Genomic DNA, 18,735 nt, shown 5'->3' on the forward strand with positions numbered 1-18,735 from the left:
GGCTCCAGGAACACATTTCAGTGTGCTGATTTTGCTGACAGGATAATGGTCCTGAAAGTAAACAGTGCTCCATCTGTGATTGTGATAAGCTTTTTCTCCCTATACCCCGGGTACATTTCCAGCACTCTCCAGCAGTGGCTAGATTCACAAAAGTGCTCTCTTCCAGCAGCTTCACTGTCGTGGTCAGATTTAGTGAGACAGAATATTAATATCTAAAGGTTTGAAATGTGTAGAGAGAGAAAGTCATACAGCAAGAATGGAAGAAGGCATTTTTTTATTATTTAAAAGGGATTAATTCTAAATTTGATACTTTTTTTTACCCTTCAGCATGGAGATGTCTGAATAAATGAATCTGCCTATAACAATGCATTGTTGGAAGTTCTGTTAGCATGCATTGCTAATAACAGTGACTTGAGTTATAAGCACTTTAGAAACCCATCATCCATTTAGTCTGCACTGAATTTCTTAACACCATCATGCAGAATTTTGGCGATGATGAGAAAGTGGAGCTAATCCTCCCAATTGCGTGCTTTGGCAAGGCTCTCAGACCTAGAAATGGGACGAGCAGGCAGCTGCATGGTGCCTCTTAACATTGAGATATGTGCTCTTTTTAAGTCTCACCTCCTAATCCGTCTTTGGGATTATGCTACTGGTATCATACTAACATCAGAGTTGGTGCAAACCAAGGGAAGCTAATTCTCTCACTCTCCTTTCCCCTGCAGATGATCCCAGCCCTAGACTCAGTGCACAGGCTCAGGTCGCTGAGGATATTCTGGACAAATACAGGAATGCCATTAAACGAACCAGCCCCAGTGAAGGAGCAATGGCAAACTATGAAAGTACAGGTGATAATCATGATAAAGATTTGAATATAGTTAACCCTAAACAGTGTGGGGGTGGGGGGTGGGGAAGGGGGTAGGGGCACCAACCTCCTGCATAGTTAAAAATTGATATGTGACTTTTGACTCCCCCAAAACTTAACTGTTAATAGCCTGCTGTTGACTGGAAACCTTAACAGTAACAAATAGTTAACACATATCTGTATGCTTAATACACGTTTAATACACTGTATTCTTACGGTAAAGTAAGCTAGAGGAAAGACAGTGTTGTTAAGGAAATCATTGTTAAGGAAATACAGTCACAGTACCATATGTATTTATTGAAAAAAATCCATGTAGGGGTGCCTGACTGGCTCAGTCGGAAGAGCCTGTGACTCTTGATCTTGGGGTTGTGAGTTTGAGCCCCCACTTTGGGTGTAGACATTGCTTAAAAATAAAATTAAAAAAAAAAATAAGGAAAGCAAATCCATGTATATGTGTACCCATGCATTTCAAACCTGTGTTGTTCAAGGGTCAACTGTACTAACTTTGGTATCACAGTGAAAAAAGTGATCTGAATAAAAAGTAGCTTTTTAATAGCTACTTTGAATAGTGTTCAGAAAAATATGGTATAATCCCCATGATGAAGAGGAGAGGAAAAGTATATAAAAGCATAAATTGTATGCACATGTGTTTATGCTTGTATGTGCACAGTGTCTCTGGAAGAATCTGACAAACCTGTAATGTGAGCTGGCTCAAGGGAAATTCATAGGGAGCACAATGGGAAGCCGGAGTAGAGGAGAACTTCCCATACTTATTATTTTGAAAAAAATAAATAACAAAAGATTTGAAAGAATAGTACAGTGGAGGTCCATATTCCCTCTACCTTTATCAGGTGTTAACATTTTGCCACCTTCTCTCCATGTATTTTTTCCTGAAGCATTTGAAATTATCTCCTAATAAACATATTTGCCCTATGTAAGGACAGGATCTTTATTATATTAACGAATTTTTATTCCTTTTGATTTTGTACATGAACATATTCTCTAAATTGGTTAATTAGAAACATAAAAACTGCTGCGGGAACCACGGATCTGTCCTGGCTGCATTTGTGAGTTCGTCCCAGCTCATTCTTGGGCAGCGGGAAGGGCGCTCAGGTCTCCCAGCCTCCTTACTAGGGTGCGTGGTTCACCTCAGCAGCCAGCTAGCCCAGGGCTTTTACAGCAAGCCACTTTCTGATTGGGCAAGACCCCATGTCTATAAAAGAGGGTTTTATGTAGAATGATTTTTGAGGCTCCTCCTGGTTCTGTGGTTCAGTGAATCTGATTAGAGCATTATCTGTTTAGTCACAGACGTTTGTTGTTTTGAGTTAAGATTGGTACAGGAAGTAAAAATCATTCACTTCTCAACAACTGCTCCCTTGATTTATTGTCATTGCTATCAGCTTGTTTAAATGAAGTGCTTTTCCTTCTTTCTCAAAGCACTCCGGCTGAAAAGCACAGTGCAAATTTATTGTTGAGTTGCTCTGAACACGTACTAGTGCTAGGCCCCCAGGTTAACCTGCTTATCCTCTCTGGGGGTGGGTTTGTGTAGAGGTCATGGGTGATGGTGAGAGTGCACAGGACTCTCCTCGTGAGGAAACACTGCAGAACATGTCGGCTGATGATCTCCCGGACTCCGCGAGCCAAGCGGCCCACCCTCAGGACTCCGCTTTTTCGTACAGGTATTTCTTTGAGAGGATTGCGAATTTGTGGGTTTGGACTTTCCATCAGCACTGTTGTCACTGCAAGTCAGGATTCATTGAGCCATCTAGTAAATGTATAAAGCAGGGGAGTCGTCTGGGTGGCTCGTTCAGTTGAGCATCTGAATCTTGATTTCGGCGCAGGTCCTGATCCCATGGTTGTGGGATCGAACCCCACATCAGGCTCTGTGCTGAGTGTGGAGCCTGCTCAAGATTATCCCTCTGGCCTTCTCCCTCGTTTGTGCTCTCTCTCTTAAAAGAAAAAAACCAAACCAAAAAAAAAAAAGTATAAAGCAGAGAGAATGAATGAAATGCAGTTTCCTGAGAAAACCTTGCTTCACTTTGGATTCCATACATCAAACACTTTAATTCAGGAGTGAAAAAACAACCACCTCGTGTGCTCACAGGGACCACATACGTCCTTTAAATGAAACAAGTGGCAGTGCCTTTGCAGACCCCAAGCTCCCTGCCCACGTGGGAAATGCTGGGGGAGACCAAGTGGGTGGTAGGGTCAGCCGCAGTTTCAAGCAGTAGAGTGATAGAAAGGGCTTCTTGTCGAGTGGTGAGTTTGTCTCGTGTCAAGATCAACCTTTCTCAGGAGACCTGGTGGACAGTGTTCTTAGTTTGGATGGTGAGATGGTTCTGGTGACTTCTGTGGTCCCTCCTGACCCTGGCATCGTGGCGCTTTCTCATTCTCCTCCCAGTGGCCGTTGTGGGATTTGGTTTATGTTACAGGGTCCAAAAGGATTTGTTTGATTCTGGTGACTTTACAGAATAGTCCTTGCTCAGAGCATTTTTATATAGCCTTGCTCCTCGGGTAACAAGTAAAGCCTGTTCCTTTAAGTGAGCTGTCAGTAAATTAAAAATTAATTTTTTATTTCTGCTCGAAACATCTGAGTCCTGAGGTAGCATATTAGTTTGTATAGTGAGTGTTCATAAAAGATGACCATCTCTGGATAAAGAAATTAATGTACTTTTGGTTCATTCTTCAGAGATGCAAAAAAGAAACTGAGACTTGCCCTTTGCTCTGCGGATTCCGTTGCTTTCCCAGTGCTAACCCATTCAACAAGGAATGGTCTACCAGACCACACAGACCCAGAAGGTAAGTTTTTCCTGTATTTATAGGTTGGATCATATGAAACCGCCTGTATCCCACTGTATTTAAGCTGTGTAACAATTCCATATGGTTTAGTTCTGCTGATCCATGGTAGAGCAGAATGGGATATCCCAAAGGCTGAGGGATGGTATACAATGGAAATTCTCAACAATAACAGAATTCTGTTGTTTGTTTGTTTAGACAATGAAATTGTTTGCTTCTTAAAAGTTCAAATAGCTGAAGCAATTAACCTACAAGATAAGAACTTAATGGCTCAACTTCAAGAAACTATGCGCTGTGTGTGCCGCTTTGATAACAGAACTTGTAGGAAACTGCTGGCCTCTATTGCCGAGGACTACAGGTAATTACCCAGCGTGCTTCACTTGTCAGCCTATTTTCAGCTCCAAGTGTCTTTTTTTATTTCACAAGTGAATCTGGGCTTACTGCAATGTGCCTGGCTGTGTTTACCTGGATGACGAACACATTTGGATATTTATCTGGAAGTGTAGTTGTAAATGAGCAGTTCTGACTAACAGAGAAATTCAGTTTCCTTCAGCTTTGCACAGAAGCCGTGCTAGCAGAGGTGAGGCCAGAATAGCTAGGATATCCTTCTCCTTTTTTTCGGGGTGATAGGAAAAACTATTTCCTGGAGTAGGGAAGGAGTAGGCCTAAAAATTGCTGCCCTCTGTCTGCTGCTAGCCCTTTGCTAACAGTTCAGGAGAAGAATGTAATAGAGATCCTTGGGAAATGAAGAGGCCCCTGGGCTTAGGGAATGGGCACTTTAATGATTGTTACAATTAGACTCTCAGCAAATAATTGATGATACGTTTAATGGTCTAGTGGTGTATTAACCTATATTTTGTAATTATTTTAGTCTTCTATAGCTATCAATTTCCTGTGAAGTATGAGGTCCTATCCTACCAACATGGAGACGGTGGGCCAATATAAAATAAACCAACGATGCCAAGGGACTTAGTAGCATTTAGTGAGTTGGGTAGCTAAGTGTTCAGCCCAGTAGACGTTATTCTTCACAAATACGCACAATGGTTCTGTTTCTTAAGCAGGCAGCATTATTAGTCCTCAAGACAGTTGTCTGCAGCCTGACGTGGCTAACTGGTAAAACCAAAGTCTATGAGAGAAAAAATTAAGACTCTTAGTCTCCAAAAAAGTGTGCACTGTACGTATGTGATGTCCTGCAAAGCATATTTCCTTTTAGGAAAAGGGCCCCCTATATTGCTTATCTCACTCGCTGTCGGCAAGGACTGCAGACCACACAGGCTCACCTGGAAAGGCTACTGCAAAGGGTCTTGCGGGACAAAGAAGTGGCCAATCGATACTTTACCACCGTCTGTGTAAGGTTGCTGCTTGAGAGCAAAGAAAAGAAGATCAGGGAATTCATTCAAGGTAACTAAAGACCTTTAGTTGAAGCATCTCTTCAGCCATGGATTCGTGGGGAGATTTGGAAATTTTTGTTTTGCTAATTTGAGTATCTGCATGTCTACAAGTAGTCCCTTAAACTCCCACGTGTTTTATGGATTCTTAATTAAACCTTAACGTCCAACCAATACGTTCCATTTTTATCCTGGATCGAATATCTGTAGTTTATACAAAATTGGGAAAATTGGTTAGAGTTTTGGATCCTGTGTATGTTTTTCTCACATTTAAAAATAAAGCATATCATTTTTAAAAAGGTTTTAACTTTTTAATTTTTTAAATTACACTATAATTAATATATATATGGTGTTATATTAGTTTTAGGTGTACAGTGTAGAGATTCAGTAAGTCTATACATTAGTGAAAGTATGTCATTTTTATATCGTTTTTAAATTTTTATTTTTTTTCTTAAAGTCAAAAAAACCTTTTTTTTTCAAAGTATGTCATTTTTATGACAAACCCCTTGCTTTTAAACTTTTGCATATTTCTTACGTATCTTCTGATTTTAATGATCTGACTACATTCTCCTAAAATAAGCCATATCCATATACACTTTTGGCTTTAAGAACATAATACCTGCAGAGCTAGTGATTAAAATGATTTCTGTAATTTCCTTTTTAAGATTATTCAGATAGTATATTATAAAAAAAATCATTATTTTGCATTGGAGACTTTCAGAAACTCACAGCAGCTGATGATAAAACTGCTCAGGTAGAGGATTTTCTGCAGTTCCTTTATGGTGCAATGGCCCAGGACGTCATATGGCAGAACGCGAGTGAGGAGCAGCTTCAGGATGCTCAGCTGGCCATTGAACGAAGTGTGATGAATCGGATTTTCAAGCTTGCTTTCTACCCTAACCAGGATGGGGACATACTTCGTGACCAGTGAGCACTCCCATGTTTACCGCACCTGTGTTGACCACGTAGGGGTACATCAGCCAGTCCCGTGTTTTACACAAGCTGTGCATGAGACTTAGCGATGCCAGTAAAGGCAGTGCATGCTATAATTTTCCCCCATCTGAGTGACCAGGGCAGAAAGAAGGATAGCACTCTGTTTTCAGGGAGTGGGGAATTGGGCCGGAGGGCATATCAATCGGTATGGCCTTCCTGGAAGGCCCTGCTGCTATTCTGCCTTAGCTGTTCTCCCCTTCTTTCCTCTTCCTGCTCTTCCTTATCCTTCACATCTTGACTGCAGCACCACTCTTCTGACCTTTCTGACCAGGGTCAGTCCCTGGCAGGGCTCTCTCGGACCTGCGTACCTTTCTTTAGCACTTGCCACTGTTGGGGTTTCACATCTGGTAGAGCCACAGTTCCTCGGCCTGGCACTACTGGCACGTGGGGCCAGGTAACTCCTTGGTGTGGGAGGCTGCTGTGTGCCTTGCAGGATGTTTGGCAGCATCTCTGGTCTGTACACAGGAGATGCTGGTAGTTCCCCACCAGTTGTAAGAACCAGAATGTCTCCAGACATTGCCAGATGTCCCTCGGGAGGAGGGGAGGTGCAGAATCACCCCCTTAGTGATCCCTGCTGTGTGTGGTCATCTGGTGAACGCTTCTCTCCTCCACTGGATTGTTGTCTCCGTGAGAGCAGGAACATAATGCTGTTAGTTACCACTCTGTCCCAGCATCAGGCACAGGACTTGACTTCTGTATGTATGCTCATTATTTATTTATTAAGAATGAAAAACTGTATGTTTGAATATCAAAAAATATCTGGAAATCTATGATGTATGAGTCATGTCTCGATAAAGCTGGTTTTAAAAAGTAATCCTAAACAAAAATTTATCCTGGAAAAAAAAAAAAAAAAAAAAGAAACCTGGAGTGGTAACAGTGGTTATATTTGGGGTAATGAGACTGTGGGTGATTTCTCATTTTCATTTTCCCTCTCTTACACTTTCTTGAACACTGCTTCACAGCCCTGTTTCTGCCATGTTGAGGTGGCTACTCTGTCCCCAGCAGTAACACCCGCTTACTGTGCCAGTGACTCTCAAGGGGTCCATGTGATAGGACCTCAGGATGAGTCATGAATGGTTAATAGAAGCTTTCTTTCACAGAAATGCTAAGGTCTCACATGTATGTTTGAGAGCACTCACTCTTCTGTGAATGGGTTAGGGTTGTTCTAGCCTGCCTCTCCCGCTCTTCATAGTCTAAGAGGCACACCCCATGGGGCGTCTGGGGGGCTCAGTCAGTTGAGCATCCGACTTCGGCTTGGGTCATCTCACGGTTCGTGGGTTCGAGCCCCACGTAGGGCTCTGTTCTGACAGCTTGGAGCCTGGACCCTGCTTTGGATTCTGTGTCTCCCTCTCTCTCTGCCCCTCCCCCGCTCACGCTCTGTCTCTCTCAAAAATAAATAAATGTTAAGAGGCACACCCCAGCTTCTGTGCCTTATTCACCAAATGGGACATATTTTCTTTCCGGAGACCAGTTTTTAGCTTCCAGAATGGGATAAATGGGAGTAGGGGCATTCAAACTGTATTTCCTGCAAAGAGCAGTATTGGGTACCCTCTCCTCCGTGGCATGTCTTCAGGTTTTATAGAGTGCACAGTTAACCAGTGCTCCGGAAAAAACAGTAGAAGCCAGGAAGGCTGGGTTTAGCGCCTGCTGCTAACCCTTGTGTGACCTCAGGCAAGCCTTTCACCTGTCTAAGCCTGATTATTTTCATCTATGAAATAGGAGAGAGGTTGAGTGTTCTCAGAGTCCCTTCTCTGTCTGAGCTTCTGTGGTCTTTGGTTTCTGGCTTTTAATCCCTCTACTTCCTCTGTGCTTTTTACTAATTAGTGTGTCCGGGTGGCTTCTGGGCTAGGGCTCCTCCCCTTTCTCCTTTGGAATGCTGAACTGGGCTGGGAAGGAAGGACTTCCCTACTCTCCTTGCCTCCCCTCAGCCCACTCAGCATTTCTAAGGAGATCCTAAGTGTGAGACATTTTTGACAAGAGGGAATACTTACAGCTAAGCGTCTCAACCGTAATTGTAATCTGTATCTCGAAAGAAGTCTTAACGTTTTAAATGTTTTGAAAAAAAAAAAAACAACATTTTTTATGTGCCTTTTTTTTCTGAAATATGTATTTACATATGTGTTTTTGGCGTTTTCAGAGTCCTTCATGAACATATTCAGAGATTGTCTAAAGTAGTGACTGCAAATCACAGAGCTCTACAGATACCAGAGGTAATACAGTTTTATGTAGTATTAGTAGTTGCTTGATAACGCCGTATGCATGTTCGGAACAATTTGCATTCGAGGTATTTCTAACTTTAAAGTTCTCAGAGGTCCTAGGATTAACATATCCTGGCATGGAAGGGGCCTTGGGGAGAGGAGGAGGAGGGCTGCACTGAGGGGCCCCTGCCCAGATGCCACTCAGCGTGCGGGCGGGGCTTCTGCCTACACCTGCTCCGCCTGCAGCAGCCTTGCTCTCCAGGGGTGTTTTTATAGCCAGGTTTCTGCAGAAATGTCCCATTCGAGTAAGGGATCTGGTGGCACTCCACAGAATGTGACAGCTATTCCAGGGGAACAAATTGAATCTGAATGTGACATCAAAGTTACCTGTTAGTGTCATACAACATCTACAAAATAATGGAAAAGTTCAGGCATTTGACTTTTCTGGTTGTTTTATTAGTGTCCCCACTAATGAAATGTCACTATAAGTTTATAAATTACCTTGGTTTTTTTTAATCTGTTCTTTCTAGAACTACTGCAACAAAGGTAACATATTTTTATGATATTTTCCTTCAGAAGTAGCTTGTTTGTACTTTTAGAATCAGCTGCTCCTTGTAGATAAGTTCCATTCTAGCTATTTAAGAAAGATAATTGTTTGGCATTTTATGAGGTCTAGGTTGGTGTTATCATATGTCCTTTCCTCCATTAATGGAGGATTGATTCATTTGAAAATGCAAAGCAAATTATTTAAAAATTTACTAAGCTTCAGTCTTAGTGGAAGGGAGGGAACCACAATCTGGTTTTACTGAAGAAAGGAAAAGGCACCAAGCTTACCCTTCTGCTTCCTGACATGGAGGTTGTCCTGGTCGCTTCCTGTAGTTGCTGTTGAATTCAAGATTCGGGTCTGTTTGTGATCTCGCTTAGGTTTATCTTCGGGAGGCACCATGGCCATCCGCACAGTCAGAAATCAGGACAATAAGTGCTTACAAGACGCCCCGGGACAAAGTGCAGTGCATCCTGAGAATGTGCTCCACGATCATGAACCTCCTGAGTCTGGCCAATGAGGACTCCGTCCCCGGAGCAGATGACTTTGTCCCTGTTTTGGTATTTGTGTTGATAAAGGTGGGCCCCTCACTACTATTAATGAAGAGAGTTTATTTGGCGGTTCCAAGCAGGTTGGTGCGGGGCTTCACGTGCTCTTCCCAGTCTCAAGCTCTGTGTTACCCAGAAAGAGTCTAATGTGAAGTCTTGTTCTGTCCAAAAGTTAAGATTTTCGAAAGAAAGGATAGGAGGACCGGATTCCTAGATGAACATTTTCAACTTTTACATGCCTGAGGTTCTTGGTTGGGGCTCGGTATGTAATTATTGAGTGAGTGAATGAGGGAAAATTCTTTTTATTGTGCTCTTACCATCTTCTTCCACACTGAATTCCTCATGGTCCTTGTCACCTGAACTGTCAAATCTACCAAACACCTGTCTCCTTTTGGCCTCTTATTTTGTAATTGTGCCATGTTATCTTTTTAAAGGTTTGTTTATTTATTTTGAGAGAGGAAGAGAGAGCAAGCAGGGAAGGGATAGAGGGAGGGAGAGAGAGAATCCCCAGCAGGTTCTGGGCTGTCAGCACAGAGCCTGACGTGGGGCTTGATCCCATGAACTGTGAGATCATGACCTGAGCCGAAATCAGGAGTCAGATGCTTAACCTACTGGGCCACCCAGGCGCCCCTGTGCCATATTATCTTAAAATGTACTGGTGTCTCGTGTGTGTGTGTGTGTGTGTGTGTGTGTGTGTGTGTGTGTGTTTTACTTTAAAATTGAAATGTCATCATTTAAATGGTTTATTGTGAGCATTTTCAGGGGAACCATGCAGTTTGGGTGCACACAGCTGCCAAATGACTGTGTCACTTGTGTGTTCCAGTTAGCTCAGACCACTTGTTGACGTCTAAAGTATATCTGACGTATGTTTTACTAATTCTTGATATTGCAGTATTTCTGCAATCTGAATTCTTAGCTCAGTCGGCAGCCTATAGGATCAGTGTGCGGTCAGCCTTCCCGACTCCTGCTGTCGGCCGTCGTCCTTGTATCTTCCAGGTGTGATGTGTCTCGTTCTTTGCAGAGCCAGTGCGAGCTCGTTCTGGGGCACAGGCCTTAGTGTGTGCCCCCAACCACTTACAATGCCTGTGTCCTTTCTGTCTATGTGAAAAAAGTAAAAAGCAGGAGATGTTCTGTGTTACCTCTGGCAACTCACCATATTATCTTTTTAGTTTTTTTTCCTTTCTCAATTAGTGTACAGCCTTTATTTCCTTATCTAACATTCTGGAATCCTGGGATGTGTTGAGTAAAGTCCACTAGGATTAATTCAGCCTCCATAAGGACCAGCAAGCTTCATTGACTTACAAGGATAGAAAGGTCTAGATAGTTCAGCTGGCATTAGAACCTGAGTTGCCTTTCCAGTATACCGTTGTTACTCATAGTGGCTAAGGTTTATAAATTGCTCCTGAAGACGACTTTGGGGATTATTTTCAAAAGGACTGGTGTCTCTTTCATAGGAAGACATTGGAAGATGTTAGCTTAGATGGTTTTTGCGGAGTTGTACATCTGAGTAATTGACTTTCTTCGTTTTCACTTCTCTAGGCAAATCCACCCTGTTTGCTGTCTACCGTCCAGTATATCAGTAGCTTTTATGCCAGCTGTCTGTCTGGAGAGGAGTCCTACTGGTGGATGCAGTTCACGGCAGCGGTGGAATTCATTAAAACGATTGATGACCGGAAGTGACCAAGACCAAGGCCCACCGAGGCAGCAGACTGTTAGGCGGGCAAACAGCTCTCTTAGAAAATGTACCAGCTGCTTTGAAGGCTGAAGATTGTTTTTGTATAATATTGTACAGCATTCAGACATTTTAAAACAGATCTTTACTAAACAGATTAATGAGCTAACAAGCAGGTTCTCTTTTCTTTGGGCTCTTTTCTTTTCTGTTGCATATTTGGTTATTTTCTTGTCCCAAGTAGAGACTAGTACTGCAAAAAGGGACCACATTTTTCAGGTATTTTGAAATATTAAAAAACAGAACAAAATCTAGAAAATTCCTAGATCTCCATTCACGAATACCCATTCTTTCCTTTTATTTAAAAAAACAAAAAAGAAAAAGAAAAGAACAGCACACCTCTTTTTAGATGCTGCGTAATCTTCTATGCATCTAATGGAAGGAAGATAGCAGTTGCACTGAGGATTAGAATAGTGGTGGCATCAGTGGCATTATATAAATACACTCACCTAGATCGAAAAGCTAAGAAGGAAATGTAAATATAATATATATTTATATTTGATGTAATATGGACATCTTCAGATTCTAATAAACAAGGAATATTGCTGATAGTAGGTTGTGACGTACCCTCTTGTGAAATGGTTTCCTTGACAAAGTTTAAGCTGAGCTTAAAAGCAACAAACAAATACACAGAAATATTTATTAAAGTGTAAAACAGTTTCTTGAACTGTCTAGGTGTGGAGTTTGATGCACAAGGCTGCCTTTGATGAGGGGTATAACAATCACTTAGACATTCCTCACCACAGACGTCTTTGAGCCTGCAGGAGGAGCGAGGTAGACTGTTTAATCGCCATGCGTTACATACAGAGGAACAGTAGATACCTAACATGTTACTGTGGTACATACTAAATACAGTGTAGAAACCCCAAACAGAACTCCTTTTAAACCTTTCATTGTAATATATTTTTGATGATTATTCACATTGAATGACAGACCAGGAATTCAGTGAATGTCATTTTTTTAAAAACTAATTTGTATTGTCTGCTCTAGTGATACAAGTTTTACTAGTGATAAACTATTTTAATCAACCATATTATTCTTATGGAAAAAAAATCTATTTTGGCAGGTTTCTGTGCCTTTATTTCCCTCTTCTGAACAAAAGTCTGGGTTTCAGTATTTTGGTTTGATTGTATATTGATAATTAATCAGGAATGGGTGTTGGTGTGTGAGAAATTGGCTAGGGAGGCACACCAGAGCTTCAAGCACAAGTCTGGGGTGTAACTCATCCCCGACTGCTTTCACTCTGTATGTTTCCTAAACTTGGTTAGCTTCTTTTATAACAAACTCAGTCCCATACTTTGAGTCCCTTGTTGCTAGCAGCATTTCTAGGCATTTTTAAGGGAACTGTGACAAACAGCGGTGAGCAGATGAATCCGGAGGCCGTCTTCTCTCCAAGACCTCTGTGTTTAATTGTGCCTAAAGAAGCTGGATTTTCTTTATGCTCCCATCTCTTCTCATTCATTTATTTTAGAATACCGAGATAAGTTACATAGGAGTGTGGGATGTGGTTTCTGCCTTTTAGGGAGAGATCAAAATTAAACTAGTACTACAAAATGTCCTTTTGAATGTTAGGTCAAGAAATCTGTGTAGAGTCCTGTGCTTCATGGGCTGTGACTGTCAAACCTGCCTACGTATTAGAAGTCAGATCCTGTCATTAAATACTTTACAAGACAAACAGTCTGACACGATTTCTAAGACCTAGGGCGAGTCCATTTATTTCAGCATTTGATTCAATAAATGTTAAGTCAATAGAAGACTTGGAATAGTTGAAATTCATTTTTATGGGCTTTAACAGATTTTTTTTCCTCTCCAAATGGTTGCTAAATCCATTCTGTGTTATCACTATAGAAATAAATACAAAGCTGTGGACATTGCACAGGGCTCTTTTCTGTGGAGGAGAAGGTGGTGAGTTGTGGGTGTAAGGTTGTGCTGGAGGCAGGAGGTGAGAGCCATGCAGTGCTGGGGCCAGGGGTGAGGGTGGAACCCCAGGGACCTGGCATCCGATTACACCTCTGAGACAGAGGCCCGGGCCTGGGTCTTAACTCGGGAGCTGACCGAGAAGCACAGCCCGGCTCTTTAAGGAGCAGCTACATCTCCCTCTGCAAACCCTTTTAGGAGCAAGAACCAATCAGCATCAGCCATTTTGCTGGCTTGATTTCATGGCATGATTTTCTTATAGTGTTGATTTCTGAATTTAGGAGTTGGTGACTATCTGCGTGGCAGCGGTAGGGTGGGAGACAGGGAGTAATTTGACTTTGCTCCTTTGGGAAGGAGGGATAGTTGTTCTTTGGTTCTTATTACATTTCCTCCCAGCACTTATTTTATATGAGGGATTAGTGCAAAAGTATAAAATCGCCCATAGGAAACAGTAGCCGCTGAGTATTATGTGGAATTTGCAATGATGTTGTTAAATGGAGAGAGAGTGGCTCAGTTCACTGAAATATTCTACAGTTAACTTCTCTAGTGAAAAATCAGTTTATATTTTGTGTTAATATTCTGCTTCCTGAAAGTTAAGCAGTAGAAACACAGACTGAGGATGGTCTTCATAAAATTACTATTTTTTTTAAACCTGGTAAACGTTTGTTTTCTTTCTCCGGTTTAGTTTACGTCTCAGCCCCAGGAATTGCTGGCTTCTGCTTTTTCTTTTTAAAACCTGCTTATGAAAGCCTTTTTTTATACAGATATTAAATTGCTGTAGTAAGAGAATTAGGCTTCGTGAGGGATTGAAAATAGATGTGATGCATGGTTTTCCCTTTTCCTGTTGTGTCCTGGAAGCCTTTGTTTAATCCAGACTTTCAATATACACTTTGCTGAGGTGCTAAGCCAGAGAACAGGACCCTGGCCCAAATGGTGGTGAGGCCGCGCTCTCGTCAGACCCAGCAGCTGAGCGCGCGTGCCCATCCAGCACCGTCTTTGCGTAACCTGCCATGCGGATTCCGGTTTGAGCCAAGTAAAGGTCAACTTCATGTTTTAAATGGGTGAGGCTTTAAAGACCCCGTTCTCTGATGTGACTGGGTGTGGAAAGGGAAAAGGAGGACCACACTTGCTCAAAATTATTATTGGGTTGCATGGGAGTGATAGAAATGTAGCGGGGTTAGCTTCTTAAACGTTTTCCTCCTGCTTCTCCGTTCCTGCTTTCTTTCTTTAAGGAAAAGTCTATATTTGCCCTCTTTCTAGTTCTTTTAAATCTAGTGAATTTATTCTGTATTTGATTGCTATAATTCGGGGGGTGGGGGGAAATCAGAAACCATCTTGAAGCTCAAAGAATTTTTAGTAAGTAGATTAACAGTGATGAGGTATTTTAGATATTTTGAATGCCAAAATGCTTGAGAATTTGCCAGGTTAATACTTAATATACCTTAGAATGTAGGTTACCCAAGATGACCAGGAACGGCTTTATTACCCTGGAGAACACTTAGAGAAAGGGAAACATAGTTTGCACATTGTCACGGTTGGTGTGGTTGAGCTATGGAGTCACAGTGGAGCTCACGTGTCCCACAGGCCTGCGCTCAGCAATGGTTAAGTTCGAGAGTGGGGAGGTCCTCTCCACTTGGTTAATGGCAGACAGTGCAGGCAGGGGCCACACGCCTTAAAAATTCACCCCTGCTGAGTTGATATTCTGTCTTGTTTACCGTATTCTTGTGCTTCTCCTGTACTAAAAAGCTTTGTACTGCCTCTCCTCTCGAAACTGATAAAACCTTACCTAAGCCTCAGTTAATGAGCTTGCACAATCTTGTATATGTACAGGAGACTCATCCTGTCTTCTAATGTGATCACTAATGTACAGTCTCATTCTGTAAAACTGATTAAAAAGGGAGAGCAGTTGAATTCACTGCGTTTTATGTTTCCATCATCTATTTTGTACGCAGAAGCATTTCTGAAAGTTTCTTTGACTCCAAATATTACTAATGTTCTCCAAGAATTCACACTTGCCTTTTTTTCATCTGAACATCTAAGGATATTTGTTAAGTGTGGTCCAGGAAGGAATTAGAATGAGCTAGCGGTTACTAACGAGATTGTTAACGTTTACTGTTTTAACACAGTTTGTATCTGGCCCTTGTATTTGGTAGCGATTCATCAGCCTTAGTTCTGAGAGCAAAAGTCCTAATCACAGTATTCCCTGAAGTCTTTATTAACCTTTTTGGCCCAGGGGAGGTGCTATTAGACAAGGAGCCCTTGTCACAAGCTCACTCTGCGGGCTTCCCTTCCTGGTGGAAAGGTGCTTTCCCTGTATTGATTGCTCCTTATTTAGAAGGAAACATTAAAAAATTTGATTAGGGCTCAGTGTTCATTCAGTCTGTTCAGTATTAAAGTTAATGCTATCACTGGCCTAAAACTGGACATAGAATTCGACTCTACTTGCCAACTTGGCATTACCTGTGTGCTTGGACTCCTGTTATATTTGTACCCACTCAACCCTTCTCTCCCAAGAAGTGGCTCTGTAGCTTTTCCCGAAGGAGGCTGAGCCAGTGGCACTGTTTAGCTAAGCCTCCATGCAGCACTGCCTGTAAAACGTGTCACGATCCTGAAAAGGGAAATCCTTTCTCAGAAGCTCCTCTTGGCTGTAAATGTGTCCTCTGCCTAGAGATTTCAGTTTTCATCGGAGAGCTTTTGCTTCGGTCATTTCATTCCAGGAGAATCCTTTTCCATCTTCTTGGTGGTACCAAAATGCAGTACATAGACTTTTTAGAAAATTGACCAAAGAGGCTGGAAAATCTCTGATTGTGAGAATCCTGAAAACATCTTCCACATTTGGGAATAGTGCTCAGTTCCAAGTCATTGAACCTGTTGTGGATGCTGAACATGAAAACCACAGTAGACCTAATTCTGTTAACTAGGAATTCAGCATGTTGCTGGCCAAAACCATTAAATTTTATGTACCTGTGAAAAGAGTATCTGATGTGATTTTTTAAAGTAAGCTCTGCCTAACGTGGGGCCTGAACTCACAACCTCGAGATCAGGATTAGCCCGCTCCACTGACTGAACCAGCCAGGTGCCCCTTTTAATGTGATTTTTAAAAATATAGGACATTTTCACTTCAGCTTTCCTTACTGCTCTTAATTTGTAGGCTTGACAAACGTTTTTTAACCAGGGCTGTTGATTAATATACATAGCTGCTGATGTTTCTTAATCATTCCTGATGAATTCAGTCAAGGGCTCTGTTCCGACTCACTCTGATCAAAGGAATTATAATCTCTGGGGTTGGGACCTAAAGTTGTGCCCCAGGGAGTTCTGTAAACCATGCTTTTCTAAACTTCCCTGTTGAGAATCACCTGGTACTCTTGTTTGTAAATCTGAATTTATTGAGGATGGAACCAGGAATCTTTACATGCTCAAGTGGTCCTAAAGAGTCAGGAAAAGGCTAACGATTAAATTGTAGAAAAAAGAAAATAGAAGCCATATTTCAAAGAACTGTATTACAGGTACTTGATCAGTTTTTAAGAGCAGAGTCTGAAATAGCAAGCAGTTTTGTTCTTGAAAGATCTCTGAATCGTGTGCATTTACTAGGGCAAGTGGGTCAGGACCCTGTCATGACACGGGTGGAAGAAAAACACCCAGTCACAGTATTTTCTCCAGCAGCAAATGAGATGTGGCGACGAGAGAAAAGTGAAGCATACCAAGTGGGTGATGTCAGTCAAATGACAACGTGGCACAGTATGTCATCATTCCAGGCAAGTTTCAGAGATGTGGCCTATTGGTATACGAAGAAGGGTCTCGAATTTATATGGAAAGGGAAATAGACTATGGTGAGTTCACGGACAAAAATAATGGAAGGTGACAAGGAACAACAGCAGTAGCTGATAACATTTTATTTCTGGGTGACCGAGGGACCAAACGAAGGCATGGAATGGACAGTTCTTATTTGGCCATTGTTTGGTAGTCTTATTTCCAAATCATGTATAGTCCTTATAATTAAGACAGTTTTTTTTTAATGTTTATTTTTGAGACAGAGACAGAGCGTGACTGGGGGAGAGGCAGAGAGAGACACACACAGAATCCGAAGCAGGCTCCAGGCTCTGAGCCATCAGCACAGAACCTGAGATGAGGCTCAAACTCACAAACCGTGAGATCATGACCTGAGCCAAAGTCAGACACCCAGTTGAGTCACCCCGGTGCCCCTAGTCTATAATTTTTAAGGGCAAGCATTAAAAGTTTTCTTTTATATAAAAACAAAAGTAAGTCCTCCAGGTGACATCCTCAGGGAAGTTTGAGAAGTGCCGTGACAGCCAGCCTTTCACCAAGTATGAACCAGTGGACCACGTGCACTGCCTAACTGGCGACATCCATAAACTTGTGATCTCACCCCGCAGCCATTGAATCAGATTTCTGGGGGGAAAGTCCAGGAATCTACATTCCCAGCAAGCTCCCCATCTGACTCTGATGCTTGTTAAAATTCAGGATCCACTGCAGAAGTTGTTCAATTTTTAAAGGCTTGGCCCCACATCCTATAAGGATGACAGGTGTGAGGAAGGCAGACCCTTACACAGGGGTGCCTGGGTGGCTCAGTCAGTTGAGTGTCTGACTTCAGCTCGGGTCATGATCTCGTGGTTTGTGGGTTCAAGCCCCACAGAGGGCTTGATCTTCTGTCCCCCTCTCCCTTGCACCTCCCCTGCTTGTGCTCTCTCAAAAACAAATAAATATTAAAAAAACAAACAAACAACTTTGACCAGATGGCCAGTCCAGTTTATCCTGTAAGGATAGCTCTTTTTATTTGCTTAAATACAAGTGTTTTCTTTACTCATAACCAGGGTGGTTATGTAAAAACTATCTTTTTCCCAAATCTCAAATGCCTGAACATCTCCAGAGGATCACAGTGTTCAAATTTCTGTATGAAAAAAATATTTGTCTAATCTTCTTCCTCATAATCCTCACTATTTCGCTTTCAAAATGTCTGATTTCTGTTGTGTTTTGTTTCCGCTTACAATTGGCGTCCCATTAGTTCTCGCAGCCCCTGGCATCCGACTTGACTTTCCTCTCTTTCCAAGCCCCTCAGTCAATCCATGGAATCCAACTCCTGGATTTATTGACCTCCTTCCTGCCTACTCATTTCTTGATCACCAACAACCCTGTGTCCCTTCTCATTGGCTGTTGCTAATGACTGAGACCCTGGGGCCGAGTGGGGAGTGAGCCGCTCCAGGAGAGGAAGGGGAAGGAGGGAAGAGCAAAAAAAGTGACAGATGACAGAAAGGGAAGGTGGTAAGGGCCTCCCCCTAGCACTTCCTCCACTGCAAAACTGGACCACACCCACCAGCCTGAAGTGTCTTCCCTCCCTGGAAGGTTCCTGCCACCTGAAAAGCCATGGTTTTGAGTTGTGTGTGGCTGTAGCACCGGAAGACGGTTCTAATCTTAGCTTCGCCACGAACCAGACCTAAGGCAAGTGACAACTTCGAAGGGCTGTTCCCGGTTGGGCTCTATTATCTCAATGACCCTTCCAGTATCTGATTTTTTCCTATGTATATTAGGATTATATATATCATCTTGAAATATTTCTCCTGCCCTATCGTTTGAGGGATGTAGCTAAAGCGCACTGACACCGTGGAGGTCACCCTAGACGGGCAGCAGTGGCTATGCCCCTAGACATTCCAGGCACACATGAACAACCCGTGAGCACAGAAACCACTCGAAAGGAACCCATTTTTTAAATTTTTTTTTTCAACGTTTATTTATTTTTTGGGA

At 42.3% G+C, this 18,735-nt stretch overlaps 1 protein-coding gene and 1 pseudogene across 5 annotated transcripts in view; both read left to right on the plus strand.

Moving 5' to 3' along the window:
* The window catches only part of GAPVD1 (GTPase activating protein and VPS9 domains 1), a 75,614-nt gene extending 60,724 nt beyond the window's left edge, over positions 1-14,890 (plus strand). For all 5 annotated transcript variants that reach the window (XM_040482318.1, XM_040482320.1, XM_040482321.1 and 2 more), the window contains 9 exons: positions 723-845; positions 2,412-2,541; positions 3,552-3,661; positions 3,857-4,016; positions 4,872-5,059; positions 5,760-5,973; positions 8,177-8,249; positions 9,162-9,359; positions 10,869-14,890. In XM_040482318.1, the coding sequence (XP_040338252.1) occupies positions 723-845; positions 2,412-2,541; positions 3,552-3,661; positions 3,857-4,016; positions 4,872-5,059; positions 5,760-5,973; positions 8,177-8,249; positions 9,162-9,359; positions 10,869-11,009 (1,337 nt within the window). In that variant the 3' untranslated portion in view covers positions 11,010-14,890. The remainder of the gene's footprint in view (positions 1-722; positions 846-2,411; positions 2,542-3,551; positions 3,662-3,856; positions 4,017-4,871; positions 5,060-5,759; positions 5,974-8,176; positions 8,250-9,161; positions 9,360-10,868) is intronic.
* Positions 14,891-16,424: 1,534 nt separating this feature from the next.
* LOC121034364 (single-stranded DNA-binding protein, mitochondrial-like) lies at positions 16,425-17,046 on the plus strand (annotated as a pseudogene).
* Positions 17,047-18,735: the final 1,689 nt, after the last annotated feature.

This window comes from Herpailurus yagouaroundi, unplaced genomic scaffold, assembly GCF_014898765.1.
Source record: "Herpailurus yagouaroundi ecotype Mexico unplaced genomic scaffold, PumYag 160, whole genome shotgun sequence".
NCBI lineage: Eukaryota > Metazoa > Chordata > Mammalia > Carnivora > Felidae > Herpailurus > Herpailurus yagouaroundi.